General features: G+C 46.3%; 1 protein-coding gene across 3 annotated transcripts in view; it reads right to left on the minus strand.

The window, feature by feature from the left end:
* Positions 1-15345, minus strand: part of DAGLB (diacylglycerol lipase beta) — a 29975-nt gene extending 14630 nt beyond the window's left edge. The window contains exons 1-8 of one of the 3 annotated variants that reach the window (XM_019753625.2): positions 15126-15343; positions 13580-13731; positions 7679-7850; positions 6434-6692; positions 4823-4945; positions 3927-4054; positions 2859-2985; positions 954-1037 (exon numbers count right to left, since the gene is read on the minus strand). In XM_019753625.2, the coding sequence (XP_019609184.1) occupies positions 954-1037; positions 2859-2985; positions 3927-4054; positions 4823-4945; positions 6434-6692; positions 7679-7850; positions 13580-13731; positions 15126-15220 (1140 nt within the window). In that variant the 5' untranslated portion in view covers positions 15221-15343. Of the gene's footprint in view, positions 1-953; positions 1038-2858; positions 2986-3926; positions 4055-4822; positions 4946-6433; positions 6693-7678; positions 7851-13579; positions 13732-14986 lie in introns of all 3 variants that reach the window. The other 2 variants (XM_019753626.2, XM_019753627.2) reach the window with 2 other exon arrangements.
* Positions 15346-18012: the final 2667 nt, after the last annotated feature.

The raw sequence follows: 18012 nt of genomic DNA on the forward strand, positions 1-18012 counted from the left end.
GAGGAGACAGCCAGAGACAGGCTGAGGCAGGGCTCCACACACAGCCTGGGCAGGAAGTGAGGAGAAACTGTAGACCACTCAGCCACTCCTTCAGTGCGCAGCTGGGGGCACTGCATTATTGCCAGAAATGGGGGCCAGATGGAGGAGCAGATCCGGGAAGAGGTGAGGGCTCTGGTGTCTCTTCAGTGCCTTTAAGCAGACACAGGTGGCTCGTGAAGAGCTGCAAGCCTGCCCCACAGAACCAGTCAGAGAGCACAGAGGAGAGGGGAGGCTCAAGATGTGGAGATTCATTACGTTTTCTGGGTCAGCAGGGAAGTAAGAACCAGACAGAGACCGAGGAGCAGCCAGGGATAGACCAGAGAGCCTGACAGAAATGGACAGAGGAGCATGTCATCCATCATCTCCACGGGGTCCAGAAGTCAGGCGTGAGCAGGAGGGACAGGGGTACCTGGGCTGGGGAGGGGGGAACGGCGGTTCTCACAGCATCTGAAGGGCAGGCCCTTGGGCACCAGCAGGCGCGCTGGGCCGGCTGTCATCCAGAACAGGAACCTGGCAATTTGAAGTGACGCTGACAACATGGGACTACCTAACTTACTGTCCCTTTCTGGCTCTGGGAGTAGAATTTCACGGGGACGGTCCCCCAGTTTGGAGGCCTGGCCAGGCTCATCAGGGAGCCAAGCGGGCACCCCTGAGTGGGGGAGCCCACCCTGCTGGCCTTTATGTTTCTGACATTTCTCAATTAAAAGGAAACGACCTCATCTGTTTTCTCGAGGGGACTATTTCACAAGCCTGGATTCGCTTCCTCATCTTCTGTCCTGGGTTTTCCTGACTTACGCAGGACCTCACGACTTCTTTCCGTCAGTTCCGGCAGAGAAGGCTCAGCAGGCAGGCAGGCACCTGCAGCTGGCTGGCTGGGGGCCCCTGTCCCCGGCCGCCCATGTCGGGCCCCTTACCTGCAGAGACATGGTCCCTCTCACAGCGACCACAACCGCTTCTTTCCTGTGATCCAGAGCCACTAGAAAGGGAAGCTCGTATACCTGCGGGAGAGAGGAAGCAGCACGAGGCCTGAGTGACGAGCACACACGTGCTGACTCAGTGGGGCCGACCCAGTGTCTCTGACAGGACAGCAATGAAACCTGATTCCTGGACGCGGGAGGAAGGGAGCACACTGCGTGGGCTCGCTCCCCGTCATCAGGCAGCATGACTACTCTGACACTCTGTAAATGAGGGCTTTCATAAACATGCTTCATTCACATGAACCCCCCACAGCACAGCACATCTACACTGTTGTGTGGGCACTACAGTCGAACTTGACCTCCTTCCTCTCAGTCCAAGCACCAGCAGGGAGTCCATGGATAAATCCAGATCTGTGGGGACCAACTACAAGTCATCGCTCTGGGCCAGGACCGACAGGTGCTCTTCACCAATGGCTCTCTTCAGGGTACTGCCACCCGGTTACCTCGGGCAGGGTGGGGCCTGTACTTGGTATAAGTCTGAGCAGGATACGAGGCTCTGGGCCCTGTAAGCGCCCACTTTCTTTTAGAAGCAACCACAGGTGAAGCTGTAGCTCTGGGCTCCTGGCTTCAGAGCTCGTCCCAAAAGAAAACTGAGAGGGTGTGGTGTTCGGCAGACTCCATTCTGCCCACCCCCCACCCCACAAGCACAGGCACACATCTTCCGTGTTCTTAGTCTGTTCCTCATCTTCAAGGATATAATGGCACCCAACTCTGCTGGCTGGTACGCAGACAGAAAGCACCTGGCCTGTGGAAGGTGCCTGACCGACGGCAGCAAAAGCGATGACGGCCACTCGCTTACAGTGAACAGCTGTATATTTGGAGCAAGCGGGAAAGAAACGACTGCCAACCTCCTGAGCCTGGTTTCCACAGGAGAGGACCAGGATGACCTTGTGTGAAGGTTCCTTGAAAGAGCTCACAGAACAGTCGCAAACCCTTTGAAAAACGGCCTTCTTTGGAAGACTGCAGTTCTCTCCGTCCTTACACTCAGCATAAGGGCAGTGCAGAGCTGCACGGCACACGCACCGAGGGTGTTAAAACAACACTCGCGCCTGGTCTCAACCAGTCATTCCAACTTCACTGGGATGGCGTGTGAGCTGGACACTGGGCTTCTGTAAACTTCCCAGGTGATTCTGGGAGCCACTGGGCTTGAGAGCAGTATGCTCATGAGTGGTCCCCAAATCATCTGCACAACGGAATCACTTGGGGGGGCTCCCGAGCTGGGGTCCCATGGCCAGAGATTCTGATTTAATTGATCCAGAGTGTGGCCTGGACTTCCAGAGATCTCAAAGCTCCCTGGGAGATTCCATTAGGCAGCAAATTTGAGAACCACTGCACTGCACCAGTGGTACATAACTTGTGATGCATGAGAATCACCCGGGGAGCTGCAAAGCCTTGCCAAGGACAGTTGTAGAAGCCGGAGAGCGCTGCAGGGCCACTAACTTCCCAGGGACTCTGATGCCTTCCAGCGTATGAGACCCACTGCATTGCACTACGGTGGTTGGAGCTCAGACCCAGGAACCAGCGTCAATGAACTCCAGACACCTGTGTGGACTGATACCAAATGCAACTCACTGCTCTTCAATAAAATATGGACTCATGTAAAAACACAGCACAGCACCTCTGATGAAGACTTTTTGCTTTATCTTATGTTAAACCTGTGTGGGCTTCCAGGGGTTTGAAAAGCCCCTGGAAGGGGAGAGGGGGGAAGAGAGAAGGGGAAAGGGGAGAGAGACAGAGAGACTCGACATTTTTCTGAGGGAATAATTTATAACTTCCATCAGGATCTCAAAGGGGTCCTGGAGCCACCTCACAAAGAAGTGAGTACCCTCTGTTGTACTCTACCTTGTCATGAAAGCTGACGTGAACAAAGTCCCCGTACTGCAGCCCTGTTGTTTGCAGGATGGAGCCAAAATGACAGTTGAGCTGATCACCTCCAACCAAGTCATATTCTGTTGTCCTGCTTCTGCAACTGAAAATGGGACAACCTGAGCCACCTACCAAGGAATATCAAACTCACTGTCCTGTTTTCCCAGCAAACCTCAGTGAGGACTAGAGTTTACAACTTTTGGGACTTGGTCTGGCTAACATATAATGGCCTTTAAAAGACAACATATTTATGTGCATGCTTCTTACTAGCGTGTTGACTTCTGGAATCATCTCAAATCACCAAGGATGGAAAGACCCTAAAATCACCAGCAATGGGACGAACTGGCATCATGTGTCTCCCACTATGATGAACCAAGGACACAAGAGTCCTCACGGAGCACTCCTGCCAGAAATGTACAACTTGAATCTATTCATGAAGAAACCATCAGACAAATGCAAATTGAGGGCCATTCTACAAAATATCTGGATTGTCCTTTTCAAAATGTCAATATCCAAAAGATAACAAATGACTCAGAAACTGTTCCAAATTGAAGGAGACTAAGGAGACATGACAACTAAATGCAACACATAATCCTGGACTGGAGGAAAAACTGTAGAAAGATATTGGGACAACTGGAAAAAATTGAATACAAGTTGTAAATTAGCTAATGGTTAAGGATAAATTTCCTGAATCTTATTATTGTACTATAGCTATGTAAAAGAATGTCCTGTTCTTAAGAAATACAGGCTGAAGTAATTAGAGACAAAAGGGCAAGATGTTTGCAACTAAATCTAATGGTTCAGGGGACAAATATGTATATACAGGGAGTGATACAGCACATGTGACAAAAATGAGTCACAACTGGTGACTCTAGATAAAGGATATATGGGGGTTCTTAGCACTACTCTTGCAGTTTTTGAAATATTTCAAAATAGAAGGTTTTTTTAAAAAGGGAAAGATGATTATTTTTAGAAAATAAAGTCTGGGCACCACAGTAAGCGACATCTAAAGGAAGGCGGATGCCCCAGCCCATGCTGACCTACCAGTCACCACCAATCCTGCACAGCCCTGTGAACGGGTTTCTATAAATGTAGAGAGGCCACCCATAGGCAGCTGCTGCAAACTGCATGTAATGATGGCAGTTTTCTAATTCTGCATCCAAATCATCTTCCTGAAGGAGAAAAACAGTCAGGGGAACAAACCATTATGGAGAGGCTCAACATTAAGACCTTAAACCTGAACTCAAATTCCTGCTTGTACCCTTTCTGTCCTCCCTGAATGCACCTCACAGAGGACTTCCAAAGGGAAGTCCTCTCTGGAAGGACTGGTCCTTCAATACAGATGGAGATGGACCCCTCATTTTACAGGAATGCAGCAAGAATAGTGGAAGTCAACAAAGCCCCTGATGACTTTTCTGGCTCCAGGCGAGGTGAGCCAGTGACTTCCTGCCCGATGCGGGGGAAGGCCAGCAGGTTTCCACGCCACAGCAACAGGTGAGTGGCGGAAAACTCGGTGCTTGAACAGGTGCAGAGAAACACGTGCATCTAGGTGAACTATTCTCTTTCAACAGCATACAAATCTCTGGCAGGAAAACTATCATGAAGCACAGCTGAACTGTTTCTGCTCCCCTGGCCCAGAGAAGAGCGTACACATGTTACCCAGAAGGAACTATTGATTCACAGTCACTTTCCTGAAAGACAATGCTTTAAAAATACACTGGCTGGCAAACTGGCCAGGCATGGGCTCCCTCTAGCTGAACTCCAGGTCGTGAGGAGCTGCCTTACCACATAGGTGACAGACCACAACTAGCAGAATCCATAAATCAGATTCCAAGCCAACTCCTGAACTACTGCTAGCTAGTTTTGTTTTGTTTTGCTTTAATACTTACAAATGGGTGTAAATGTCAAAGCTGTACAACCCAACAGAAACATGGGCTTACCTGGGAGGACCCCGGGGAATGGCTGATCCCCTCCTCTGGCTCCCGGTTATTCCTGATACTGTCCTGCTGCTGATGGAGAAGGGTGAGGCCTGCTGCAATGTCACTGGGCACCAGATCTGTGTCCTGGATGGGAAATCACAAGGGCTTGTCATAAAACTCAGCAGGAATTGCCCATGAGTTCCTTAAAATCAGTTTATACAGTTCCCATGCACGGACGCACACACGCGCATGCAAACACACGCAGATACAGTTATATGTAAAAAGGTGTTTTAAAATGTCCTTTTCCTTCGGGACTCCTCTATATGAGCAGGATGTTTTTCACTGTCCTGCCATCAGACAAATCCACCGGAGAACATAAAAATACTGTTGATATTCCTTTTCAAATTTTTCTTCAAGTGACAGCTACTTTTAATCTACTTCCCATCTTTTGTAAAGTGGGGGGAATAAATGGGTAAATTCAACACTTTTGCCAATTTAGTCCACGTTTATACTCTCACTGCCCAAGATGCTGTGAAGGTTTGGTCCAAAGGTCCGTGGTAGAGATTCATAAGACTCAACTTATACTCACTGGGCACAGCAAGCCTCAAAAAAAAACCTAGAACTGGGAAAGCAACAGAGAGCGTCTCTTGAGCCTAACCTTTCCCTTCTCTCCCAGGAGGGCTAAGGAGCAGGCAAGGACCCTCAGCCACGCCCAGCACTCCCGGTCCATAGCAAGAACCAGGCACTGGCCACTTGGCCACTGAGCCACGAGTGCTGCCTATGATGCAGGTTAAGACATCCTCTGAGAAGAGCCAGCTCCTCTTCTTCCTGCTTCCAACTATCTTAAGACTAGGCTGAAGCATTCCTGTAAAATTCTTCAGGGGGACACACTAATCCCCATGTGGGGGCTGCTGATAGGCTATGGGGCCACCCCTGGACGGTGCAGTTGGACAACTCAGGTGAGAAAAAGCCCACAGGTGCACAGGCGGTCAAGAGAATTCCTCCCCCTTACCTGGTCTCAATACTGATCAGAGTAAGTTTATTAAAGGACATTATATGAAAAAGCACATTAAATGTGAAAGAAAAAAGAGTATTTCCAAATCACTAAAGAAACCACTCTAGAATGATGACACCCTTCTGTTGCACTAATCTATCCAAACTTTCCTTCCAAAGCAGAATAATCTATTGTTTGTACCAAGCTACAAAGTAGTAAGAAACCAAGTCTGACAACGTCTTGGATCCATGACTCTCCCTGTTTCTGCTGAGTACCAGCTGGATGGAGGACATGAAAAGACAAATTATTCCCAAAATGTACAGGTTCCTTAAAAACTTACTCTGTTCATTAAAAACGAATTCAAAATCTTGACAGTGTAAATGCACAAGTGTCAGCACAGGATGTGCTGGCCAGAGGCAGGGTCTGCAAACGCAGGGCCCTGGCTGAAGCTGCCCAGAGGACTCACATGTTGTCCCAGGGGCCATCTCCCCCACCCTGCCACACCCACAGACCACAAATTCTCAGGAGCTATTTTATGTGAACTGGGGGATGGGCTCAAAATGCAGAGTGCTCATCTTAACGTAGGAAGCATTTACTTAAACACAAGAAAGAGACGAAACCAGACCCCGTCAGCTTACTGAAAAGTAGGTTGAGAAAAGCTCTGCCGTACTCGAAAAAGCAACTCGAGTGTGGTCGTCGTTCCCGATGCAACAGCACAAGAACTTCATTCTGGTCTCCCACACGCTCGTGGCTGCTGTCTTGAGGCCGTTAAGTAACTGACTCGACTCCTGACTGTCCAGGTGGTTGGGAACAGCAGAGGAATACGGAGCCATTTTCCCCCCCAAGGGGTCAAAGACAATGACAATGGTGACCACAGTGGAGAGGATGATAATCCAACTGCAAAACAGAGAAGAAAAGGCTCGAGGGCTGTGGGTTCTCCATCCAGAGGCAGGAGCCAGAGGCTCCCTCCTGCGGCTTCAGGTTTTGCATCTGCACAACTGTAGCTCAGTTACAAAGGAAGATGTGACTCTCCCAGAAGCTGACTAAGGCGAGCAACTTGTTTCTTCTGGAAAGTTCCTTGAGCCCATAGCTAACCAGGCCCCACAAAGATCAGAGCCCTAAAAGTAAAGATCACAAAAGAGGAAAGGAGCTGTCTAGTGGGTAGAGTTGCAACCTGGGCATGGAAGCAACTGGAACTTGTTCTCCATAGCCCCCCGACCATGACCCAGGCCCAACTCCCCAGTGCCTCAGGGTTCTTCTCGGGAAAACCAAAAGGAGTTTGCATATCATGAGATACCCTGACAGGTCTTCCAGTCATGTGTGTACACGGTTCTAGCTTGTCCACAATATGCAAGGCTCTGTGGGTTCACGACCATGTGCCATTGCGAGATGAGCCTGTGAGGGGACTCTGCTGTGAGACTCAGAAAACGCACCATCAGCACACGTCCCTTCTTTATAACACAAGGGGATGTATGTAGAAAATATCAAGTTTCTAGCCTGAAAAATGCAAGTCTTACTCTAGTGCATCACTCTTTGCCATAATTCCTGACACTGTATTTCTTCTCATCCTATCGTTAGTACTTGCCCTTGTTTTGGGCTTCAGGTTTTCTTCCTTCTTATAAGAGAAGGGAGGGAATACAGAAAAATGAGAACCAGTAAGAAAGAAAACTATAGCAATAAATGCATAGTGGAACATGAATTATTTCTCATGTATAAACAGTGCCTCTAAATTTTTATGATTTACTCAAAAAGGTCCAATTTCTAACTATTTTAGGAAGCCTGCATGATGCTGGGCAGCCTGTAGTTAATCAGAAAGGTCTGTTTACCTACATGTCAAATGCATTTGGGATAAGAAACTCAAAGAGACGATGGGAAGACCTCACCTGACAACGACGGTTGCAATGACGCCATTCACAACTGCCCTGTCACACTGAACACCGTCTGCAATCCAGGAGGCTCCCAGACAAGCCCAGACCATCTCTGGCAGAAAGAGCATTAGGCGGATGTAAAGCAGCTTAGACATAGATTTCCGTGGTCCAGGATTACAAATGGTTCCTGAAATACAGAAAAGATCCCAATTGGTCACTTGCACCCTCAGAGATGAACAGCTTCCTTTCTACAAAAATACAGCTATTAGAGCACATACTGGTACTGTATGCACACCATCTGTCTTTTTCTACTTATAATTGGCCATCAATGCCTAAGTTTGAGGGCAAGTGACAAAGTAAGGGATGGGAAACATAACCAAAAGGCTCAGATTCATTTCTTAGACTTACCAGGGTTTAAAAACACTTTGGGGCTCTAACAATATAATCATTGTCCAAACTGGGATACTTCTGAGAGCAAAAGAAGGCACTATTAAAAATTATGCTGGGACAACCAGCAGAAAACAGAACTGTTCTGACAGAGATAAACTGTCATCACCCCAGTTCTAACCAGCCTCGCACTGAGTCCTCCATCCCTCCAGGCACCTCCGAAACACTTTAGAGCAGTTACTCTTTAATCCTCACAACGGCTGTGAGACAGACAGTCACCATCCCATCTTACAAATGAGGAACCTGAGGCTCAGAGAACTCAGTAACTACTTTCTAAAATGTAATCCAGGTTTGCAGGACCCTGGCTCTGCCTCAGCAAGGCCCCCAAGGTCCTCACTTTGGGAAAGGAAACAATTCTGATTTTGAGACCATTTAAAGAAGCCTAATATTAACATTTTTACTGTATTTGTAAAAACAAATTCAAGTATCAATAGAGGTCCGAGTGCTTTAATTCTGATGTAAAACATCAACTCTCTCCCTTTGGGAAAATGTGATAAACACCAATTTAAATAATGCAAAAATGCCATATGATTAACACAAATACAGTGATTGAAAAAAATCTAAGATGTAAAGAACAATTTGGTCAGGAAATAGTTTTTAAATTCCAAAAATTATTTTCCATTAGAATGAATTATTTAGTCACATTTAAAAATATTAGACCCTATCAGGCCTCACTTTGGCACAAAGGCAAAATCTTATATGGCAACTGAATCAGCACTCTCTCTTCTGAGGGACAGCGAGCGCAGGCATGAAAAAAATCAGTTCTATATTTGGATCTTGTTATTGTACAACAGCCGATCACCCGAGAGAAAGAGGAAACTGTGTCTGCCCACACCCCGCTTTCTGGAGCGCCGGGGTCCCAAATACAGGAATGCCCTAATGCTGTCAGTGGCAGCAGGATCTGAAACTCCCAACATGCCAGTACCGCACGACCGAAACAAATACGGAGGCAGGAAATGGAGTTCTGTTTTTAAGGCTCCAGAAAAGAAGCAAGATACTGAAAAAGTCTCCTTTCTATAGTTATCCCTGCCCAGAAAAACATTCTTATTTTATTTAGATATTTATTTTCTTCTCAAGATAGAGAGTTGCTGGTGTGGCCCTGGCTGCTGCAGTGGGCGTCTGAGGTCACATGGCCCGTAATTGACCAGCACAGCTATGTCCCTGAATGGTGTGTCCTCAATAGTCTTGGTGAAGCAACCCTACCGTCCTTCACTAGGCACAGCCATTTACCTAAGAGCAACAAAAAGAAAAAAGGAAGGCCTGTCACAGAATTCAACACCTCTAGCCACTACAGTGATTTCCTCCGGCATGAAGTGAGCAATGAGCTGTTGAGATACAAATGCAGAGCAATGTTAGATGTCCTAGAATCAAAACCAAATGAATGGCAGACCTTGCATATCGAGGGTGTTCTATCAAAACGTGGTAGTCAGTAATTAAACCTCCCACCTGGTAGGAAAAGTAGGATTTCAGCAGAAAGGTTTTCAAATCAACACTAGAAACTACCACAATAATATCAAGATTCTTCCCAACTAAGCGATAGAGATGACCAGGAAAAAGAGGAGAGGTAAACACACAAGCTTTAGTCTTTTGGATAAAAATGACTGAATTCCATTTGTCCCACATATGCCCTCTACAACTCGTGGTGTTTCTTTTAGAGAGGTATCATCCAACAGCTAAATAAACATGATCTTTCCGCTCAAAAAGACATTAATTATTGCAATGACTTATGAAACAAAAGGGGCAATGGAATTTATCCACGTATTAAGAATAAAATTTATCGGGCCAGCCCGGTGGCACAGGCGGTTAGAGCTCCATGCTCCTAACTGTGAAGGCTGCCAGTTCGATTCCCACATGGGCCAGTGGGCTCTTAACCACAAGGTTGCCAGTTCAATTCCTCGAGTCCCACAAGGGATGGTGGGCTCCGCCCCCTGCAACTAAGATTGAACAGGCACCTTGAGCTGAGCTGCCACTGAGCTCCCTGATGGCCCAGTTGGTTGGAGCGCATCCTCTCAACCACAAGGTTGCGGTTCGACTCCTGCAAGGGATGGTGGGCTGCGCCCCCTGCAACTAACAACGGCAACTGGCCCTGGAGCTGAGCTGCGCCCTCCACAACTAAGACTGAAAGGACAACAACCTGACTTGGAAAAAAGTCCTGGAAGTACACACTGTTCCCCAATAAAGTCTTGTTCCCCTTCCCCAATAAAATCTTAAAAAAAAAAAAAAAAAAAGAATGAAATTTATCAGTGTGTTAACAGTTGTTCAAAAATATACCTACAATTTAGTTTATAAAAAAACTCACTGATTCTGTGCAGGTAATACATTTCAGGGTAAAAAGCTCAAACTGTTCAAATGGGTATAAAGGAAATATGTAGCCTTCCTTCCATCACAAAACCCATTTTTCAGTTTCCTTCCTAAAAGTAAGCTTGTGTAGCCGCCCAATCTGCGTATGAACAAAACATGTAATGATATACATGCCTTTTAAGAAAAAGTAGCAAACGAATACAATGTCCTGGACTTTATCTGCTCACAAAGCGTTTCTCATTCCTTTTAACAGGTGTGCAACACACCCTCATATAAATGAACTACGCTTTACCCAACCAGTGGCTTATGGACAGGCATTGAGTTCATTCCAGCCTTTTGTCCCTCTAAACAACACTGTAGTGAACGCCCTACCAGTACTTCTTTGCACACATTCAAATATGTAGGAAAAAGGTGGTACACATGTACACACATACACATACACACACCCACCAAACTGGGCTTCCAAGAGATTCAACCAAGTTACATTCCCACCAACAAAATAAGCTGCTTGTTTCAGCATAGCCAGCATAGCCTCACCAACTCAATGTATTATCTAGGTAGATTTTTCTTACTGTGATGGAAGCTGAACGTTTTTTATATAAGTAAAAGCTATTTATATTTATTTAACTGTTCATGATCTTTGCCCATTTTTCTACTGACTACTCGTCTCTTTCTTATTTATCATAGAAGCTCGAAGTCTCACGTGTTACAATATTTTTTTCCCATTTGTCTTTTTTTTTTTTACTTTATGGTATTTTTCACTGAAATTTGCATAATGTTTTTAATAAAGCATATGTTAATCATTTGTAACAAATTGGCAATTAAACTAAGAAGCTTTTAAAACATGGTATTTTCAGCTCAGTTGTGGTATCTCCAACTCAAACTGGTTTAAAAACAGGAAGGATCTGCGTTGACTGGAGGGACTGGAAGTGCGGGGCCAGGACAGGTGTCATGGCTCCCTGCGCTTCGCACAGTTCTGTCCTCTGTATGTCAGCTCATTCTGGCCTCAATACAGCAGGAATTCAGCAGCTCATCCATACACAGCATCATCCAGAGGGAAACAGTATGTTCCTAGGGGAGCACAGAAGGACTTCCCCAGAACTTCTCGGTGAACTCCCTGAATTTCACTGGTGCAAATCAGGTCACGTGCCCATTCCTGAACTGATACTGACACATGGGGATCATTCCTGAGCTGGGCAGAGGGCCAGCTTCTCTGACACATACTCTTGGTATGTGAGGGATGGGAGACATCCTTAATAAAACTGCGCTGTTTGGAGGAGGCTGCTGGGTAGGCAACCCACCCATAACACCCGTGGCCGTCAGCACATGTTTTCTGAGCTCTGATCTGGTATGAGGGGAGGGCATTGTGCAAGAGCCGAGGAGGAGGAGGGGCCATCCGTCACAGGGCTGTGAACGTGCCCCGACACCACCAAAAACATCTGAAGAAAAACACTTCAGAGAACGTTGACAATAAGCTTACACTTATTGCTTCAAATCTGATCCCACTATTACAGTTGTAAACTTGGATGTACTAACCAGAACATGATCTGAACAGAAAGAGCAAATAAATGAGGTAACGTTGTATGTGAAATGACACCAATCTACATACTTCATCTTTCCGAAATTCTGCCTTCTTTAACAACGTCACAGTGCTAAAGCCACATTGTACACATTCAGTCCCTTCAGCATCCAGCACCAATGACACCCCAGCCTTGGGGACCGACACAGACCGCAAAACTAGGACCTTCTTTGATCCAGACCCCACACATCCCTGTTTTCAGAGGTACACTAAAATACACAGAGCTCTGTTTTCTATAGCTTGCTACAGCAAGTGGGCAAGGCCATATTCTTAGTCATCCAAACCCTACGGTATTTTTTCATAAAACACCTTACCACTAACATTTCTTTCTATAACTCCCCTTGTGAACTACTATCTTTTAACTTTCAGTCTATCGTTCAAAAATGTCAAGATCTTGCTTCTGTCACCCTTACCCAGTATCAGCTACTCCCTCCCAGTTTTTTCATTACTATCTATGATCTGTAAGCATGCCTCCTACATCCCGATTCAAGCAGTGATAAAACACCGAAACACACTGGATGCTGGCATGCCTTATCTTTGATCAATGAGGGTTATTTACTGATGCATTTCTTTATTAGTCACCAGAGTGCTCTACTCATCCTAGGAAGGTTTCCAACATTTTCAGAGACATTCTCAGTTAGGTGATTGCAGAGAATGGTAACATGTAGAAACAAATTATCATTAAGAATAGATGTAACTCTTACAACTCACTAATAAAAGGACAAATATCCCAATTTTAAATTGGACAAAGGATCTAAGTAGACATTTCTCTAAAACTGATATACAAATGCCCAATAAGTACGTGAAAAAATGCTCAATATCATTAATCATCAAGAAAATGCAACTCAAAACCACCATGAGATACCATTTCACATCTACTAGAATGGCTATGATCAAAAAGTCAGATAATAACATGTGTTGTTGATGTCGAGAAACTGAAACCCTTATGAACCTGTGGGAAAGGAAAATGGTACAGCTGCTTGGAAAACAGCCTGGCAGTTCCTCATAAAGTTGAAGACAGTTATTGTATGATCTAGCTATTCCACCCCTAGGTACATATCCAAGAGAAATGAAAAACATATGTCTATACAAAAGCATGCATATGAATACAGCAGCATCATTTGTAATAGCCTATAAGTGGGAATGACCCAAATGTCCACCAGCTGACTGAGGGATAAGTAAATATGGTCTATCCATTCAGCGGAATACTCCGCCAGGAAGAGGAGTGAAGTACTGACACATGCTATAGCATGGATGAACCTTGAAAACATTTTGCTAAGAAGCCAGATCAAAAGGCTGCATAGTGGATGACTGCACCTGGATCATGCCCAGAAAGTCGATTAGTGAATGCCTAAGGCTGAGGGAGTTGGGGAGAAATGAAGTGTGACTGCTAATGGGCACAGGATTTCTTTTTGGGGTGATGAAAATGTTCTCAGGTTGATTGTGGTGATGGTTGCACAACTCTGTGAATATACTAAAAGCCACTTAACTGTGTATTTTAAATGGGGTGAATTGTATGGCATGTGAATTATATCTCGATAAAGCTGTTAAAATAGACCGGGTGTCAAATAGAAAAGGCTACTCCTCACCTTTCATGCTGACACACACGATGGCCAACATGGTGCATATAATAACGGCCAGGAGAACAAGGAGAACGATCAAGTAACTGCTGAGCAGGGCTCCGCCAGCACAGTTCAGCTTCCCTCTGTACGTGAGGTACAGAGTCAGAATGCCAATCCACCTGTGGAGAAATAGGGCGGGTCAGAAATGGGATCCAAGGAGGTGCTTCGCAAAACACAAGAAAAAGAAATAAAAGGAGTTTTCCAAAGCAAGGTGAGGTTCGCTTTGGAATATAATTTTCATCAATGAGAGATTTAAGGCAACTAAGAGTCTGACTTTGATTAATGAGTGTTATATTTCCCAGGCCTACACCACTGTTCTTCTTCTATGCCTGTCGTATACATGAGAGGTATTTACAGCCATAAGAAGGCAACTATAATCTGAGCTGCTGGAAAACAGCCCCCTCATGACTCAGAAACATGCAACCGGTAAACCAACAATCCGTATGCTTGCTAAATTATTAATGAAAGAATTTTTACTTCTGTGGATTAGCAAGAAGTTGGTAAACACACATTGTAATCTGCTACGTGTAATACAAAAAATGAGGGGTTGGGAAGCAAGTTATGCAAAGATGTTCCATGGTGAACACTGAAAACTTGAAAGGACAAGTATTGGGGACGCATATTTTGTATTTCAGTGCAGAACAATGAAAGGCAGCACCAAATGATACAAAGTAATAGTGACCTGTCACTGGAGGTGTTGCAGCAGAGGGCAGGGCACCATTTGGAAAGAACACAGTATTAAGAATTGAAGCCCACACTAAGGATTCTAGTCCAACTGGAACTGGATTATTTAACTATGCTTTTGTCAGTTCTGTGATATTGACTCTGCGTTTAGAAATAATGGAAAATGATTTCGGAAAGACGTAGCTCTGAAAACCATGAAACTGAGCAGCAGCTCATAACTTTCGTGTTTTTATGCCCCTCCCCTCAAGAATCTACTTTTTTATAACCATGGTGTTTGTTATCCGTTGCTCAGATCCTCTGGGAACAGAGCTCAGGGCCTCCATTCCACACTTTGAAAGACAGGAGCGCACATGCCAAGCCTGTCGTCTTCTCGTCGAATTCAGCCACGAGCCGCTCAAAAACGGTACTATTTCCCCTTTTTCCTTTGCAAATACGAGATGCTCTCTGCGTTCCCACACAGAGCTCAGGAGCGATGCAGGTGGCTGCTCCTGGCTCGAGAAGCAGATTCCGAGGCCACGGCTTTGCGCAGGCAATGCAGTCCCGGCGGCTCCCAGGGTCAGGGCTCGGCGCCGCACGCGTGGGAAGGGGTGCTCGGGCCCTGCCGCGGGCCCACCTGTGCGACCCCGGGCACTGCCTACCTGCTCTGGGCCTGTTTGCCGTCTGTAAAATGGGGAGAGTAGCAGCACCTACCTCCATGGGCGGAGAGAACTAGATACGAGAACTCAGAGCAAACTCTGGACACCGCAAGAACTTAGCGACACTGTCACGACTCTCGGACGGCTCTCCCTCTCGGCCCGGGACGCCCGCCCGCAGAGCCCGCCGCCCTTACCACAGCACTCGCAGGAACAGCTCGAGGAACCCCGGAAAGACCAAGTCGTCGCTGGCGATGGCCCAGCGCCGGCCGAAGAGCACCATCCCCGGCATGGTGAAGGCCCGCCGCCCGGCCTCGGGCCAACCCGCAGCGGCCGAGTCGCCACTCAGCGTCCGGCGCCCTCACGCCCCCTCAGCACGCCTGACCGCGACTCCACGCAGGCGCACACGGGCGCGCAGCCGGGCGCATGCGCACGCCGAGGCTAGCCAGGCGCATGCGCACGCCGAGGCGAGCCTGGCGCACGCAGCTAGACCTTCTGCGCCTGTGCAGATACGCTGACCCGGAGGACGCTGGCTGACCTTTTCGCAGGTGTGCAGGAGTGTGAAGTCCGTTCTACTAGTATTTCCATTTTATAGTAAGGACTAACCTGGCTCGGAGGGATTAGCCAGCCTAGAGACCCACGACTGCTAATGGCGGATCTGGGGGCTCATCCCAAGTCCGTGGGACCCCAGGGCTGTGACGAAGTTGTCCCCCTCTGTGCATCCCATTGTCAGGAGAAGGGAACTGGAGACCCTTCTCGAATTCAGGGCCAGAAACCACCTGGCATCTCGGGGCGGGTGGGTAGGGAGTAGCCTGACCTGCCGGCCTTCCTCCCGAACCAGCCCTCGCTCAGGGCTGAGTCGCTACCATTCATTCCTCCTACAGCAGCCGAGGTGAGGTTGTTGACTGCACTTTGTGCCTAAAACAGACTCAACCCCCCACGGAGGCCTTTCGCTGGTAGGCACACAGCACAAGCCTGTAAATGAGTGTTTATCTGTCTCCCCAAGTTAGGGTTACTACCCTCCCTCCGTCACCCCACTGCCTGGCACCATTTTTCCACGCGCCGAAACACACCAAGCTCATTCTCGCCCCAGGGCTTTTCACATTGGGTTTCTTCTGCCAGGGATGCTCCAACCGCAGGTCTTGCCATGTCACTCTCTCCATGCAAGCCTCAGCTCAAGTGTCATTGCCTCCCTGGCCACCTTACCTAACACAGCACACCCATCGCTTCCCATTCCCTTCCCCTGCTTTAATTTTCTTCTCACAGCACTTAGTCACTCCTTGATGTTGTATCATGTTTATTGTCTCTCTCCTCCCATCTTAGGGTGTAATTCGCGTGAGAGTGGGTACTGTGCCCATCTTGTTCACTGCTATGCACATAATGGAAGCACATTATAGGCACGTATTTAATACTTGATAAATGAATAAACAAACTCATTAAATGGCAAGATTTTCCAAGTCTGAAGTTCCTTCAGGGGTCTTCTAAAGGGCAAAATTTCAGGGTTAAGAATAATAATATTGGAATTGTATTGATGGTTGTCAAAATGATACAGGGAATTGTAAATAGGGAAGTTATAAGGTTTTTATAGAAAAGAGCCATTCTGCCGTTTCCATGTAATATTGATCCATTAGTTGAATTAGGCCTATTCTAAAACATTATTTCATCATGTGGGTATGTCATACAAAGCATATTATTCCTTTATTTTAAACACAGGGTTTTCAATTCTATATTAAAAATACCTATTTAAAAAATTGATCTTTAAAAATATATCTATTTTTTAAAATAACCATTTCGTGTTATTTCCAAAGTGAAATAGCCAAATCAAAGCATAGTTCTTGAAAAGGTAAATGACCCATCATGACTTTTTTTAAGTGAAAATTTTCAAATACAGAGATGTGGGACACCTAAGAACCCACCACCCAGATTTAACAAAAGATAACGGTCTGCCATATTTGCTCCATCTTGAATTTCTGGGGGGAAAAAACTTCGTTATCCTCTGCTTGTTCTTTCATGCTAATTTCACTGTTTATTTGCAAACTACAGGAAGTATTCTTCAGACTTTCTTGGCATTTCATCTTATCTTCATATTAACTTGGAGAAACTGATCTTTACTTTCATTTTTCCATATCAATTGATTCATATTCCCTCTATTTCTCCCTTTAGGGCTTGATTTTCTTTGACTAAATTTCTATGTCCCAAGAAAAATGAGATCCTTGCATTTAACGTTTGCTGCTATTGTTTATATCACATGGGGGTGCAGTTTTAGCCAGGAGGTTGGATTCTTTTTTTCTAAGCATTCTTTACAGGCCTGAGATCTTCAGTTTTCAGAACTTTAAATAAGTCACATTTCAGGACACACCAGTTTCCCTGTTACAGAACCATTTATTGTCTTAGAAACCTTATGAGTAAACAGGTTCTGTTCCCATTGTTTTGGTAATGGAGTCAAGTGCAGTGTAGTGTTTGCCTAAAGACTCCCCTTTTAAGTGCCCCGGGCGAAAGTAGGAGTAGCCATCTGGAGTATTCTCGTATTATAAAAAAATACTCATTGTTTAAAAGGAATAGTGCTGTACTATGCTGCAATTTACTTTTAAATTGCAGGGACAGGAGGGAATTGTTTCAAAAATGCAGGACAAACACCCATAACACCTGCGAAGGCTCCACACTGCGAAGGCTAACCTCGATCAAGATTAGTTGGGGGGTGTGGGGGTTGCCGCACGTACTGGGGAGAGAGCAGGTTCCTTGGTAATTCCACATTTAGCCACTAGAGGGCGACGCGCACAGGGGTTGGGGGGCAGTACTCCACCTGGAGCCTCAATGCAATGGGCCCTCATCAGACCTCCCTCGGACGGGTGCTTTGGGAAGGTCTCTAGGAGTCGGTGTCTATAGATGCATCGCTCTTCCAAGAGCAAAGCTGACTAATGTCATCTAATAGGCCAGAACTGCTCCCGGGTCAGCTTTCAAGGTAGTTGTCCCAAGCTAAGCACAAAGGGAGGGAAAGAGGGGGTCGTCTTGAAGCACCAAGCTGTGTTGCTCATTTACACTTCACAGAAATGCTGTGGAAGGAGGGTCTGCATGAAACCGAGG

The sequence above is a fragment of the Rhinolophus sinicus genome, linkage group LG10, assembly GCF_036562045.2.
Source record: "Rhinolophus sinicus isolate RSC01 linkage group LG10, ASM3656204v1, whole genome shotgun sequence".
Classification (NCBI taxonomy): Eukaryota; Metazoa; Chordata; class Mammalia; order Chiroptera; family Rhinolophidae; genus Rhinolophus; species Rhinolophus sinicus.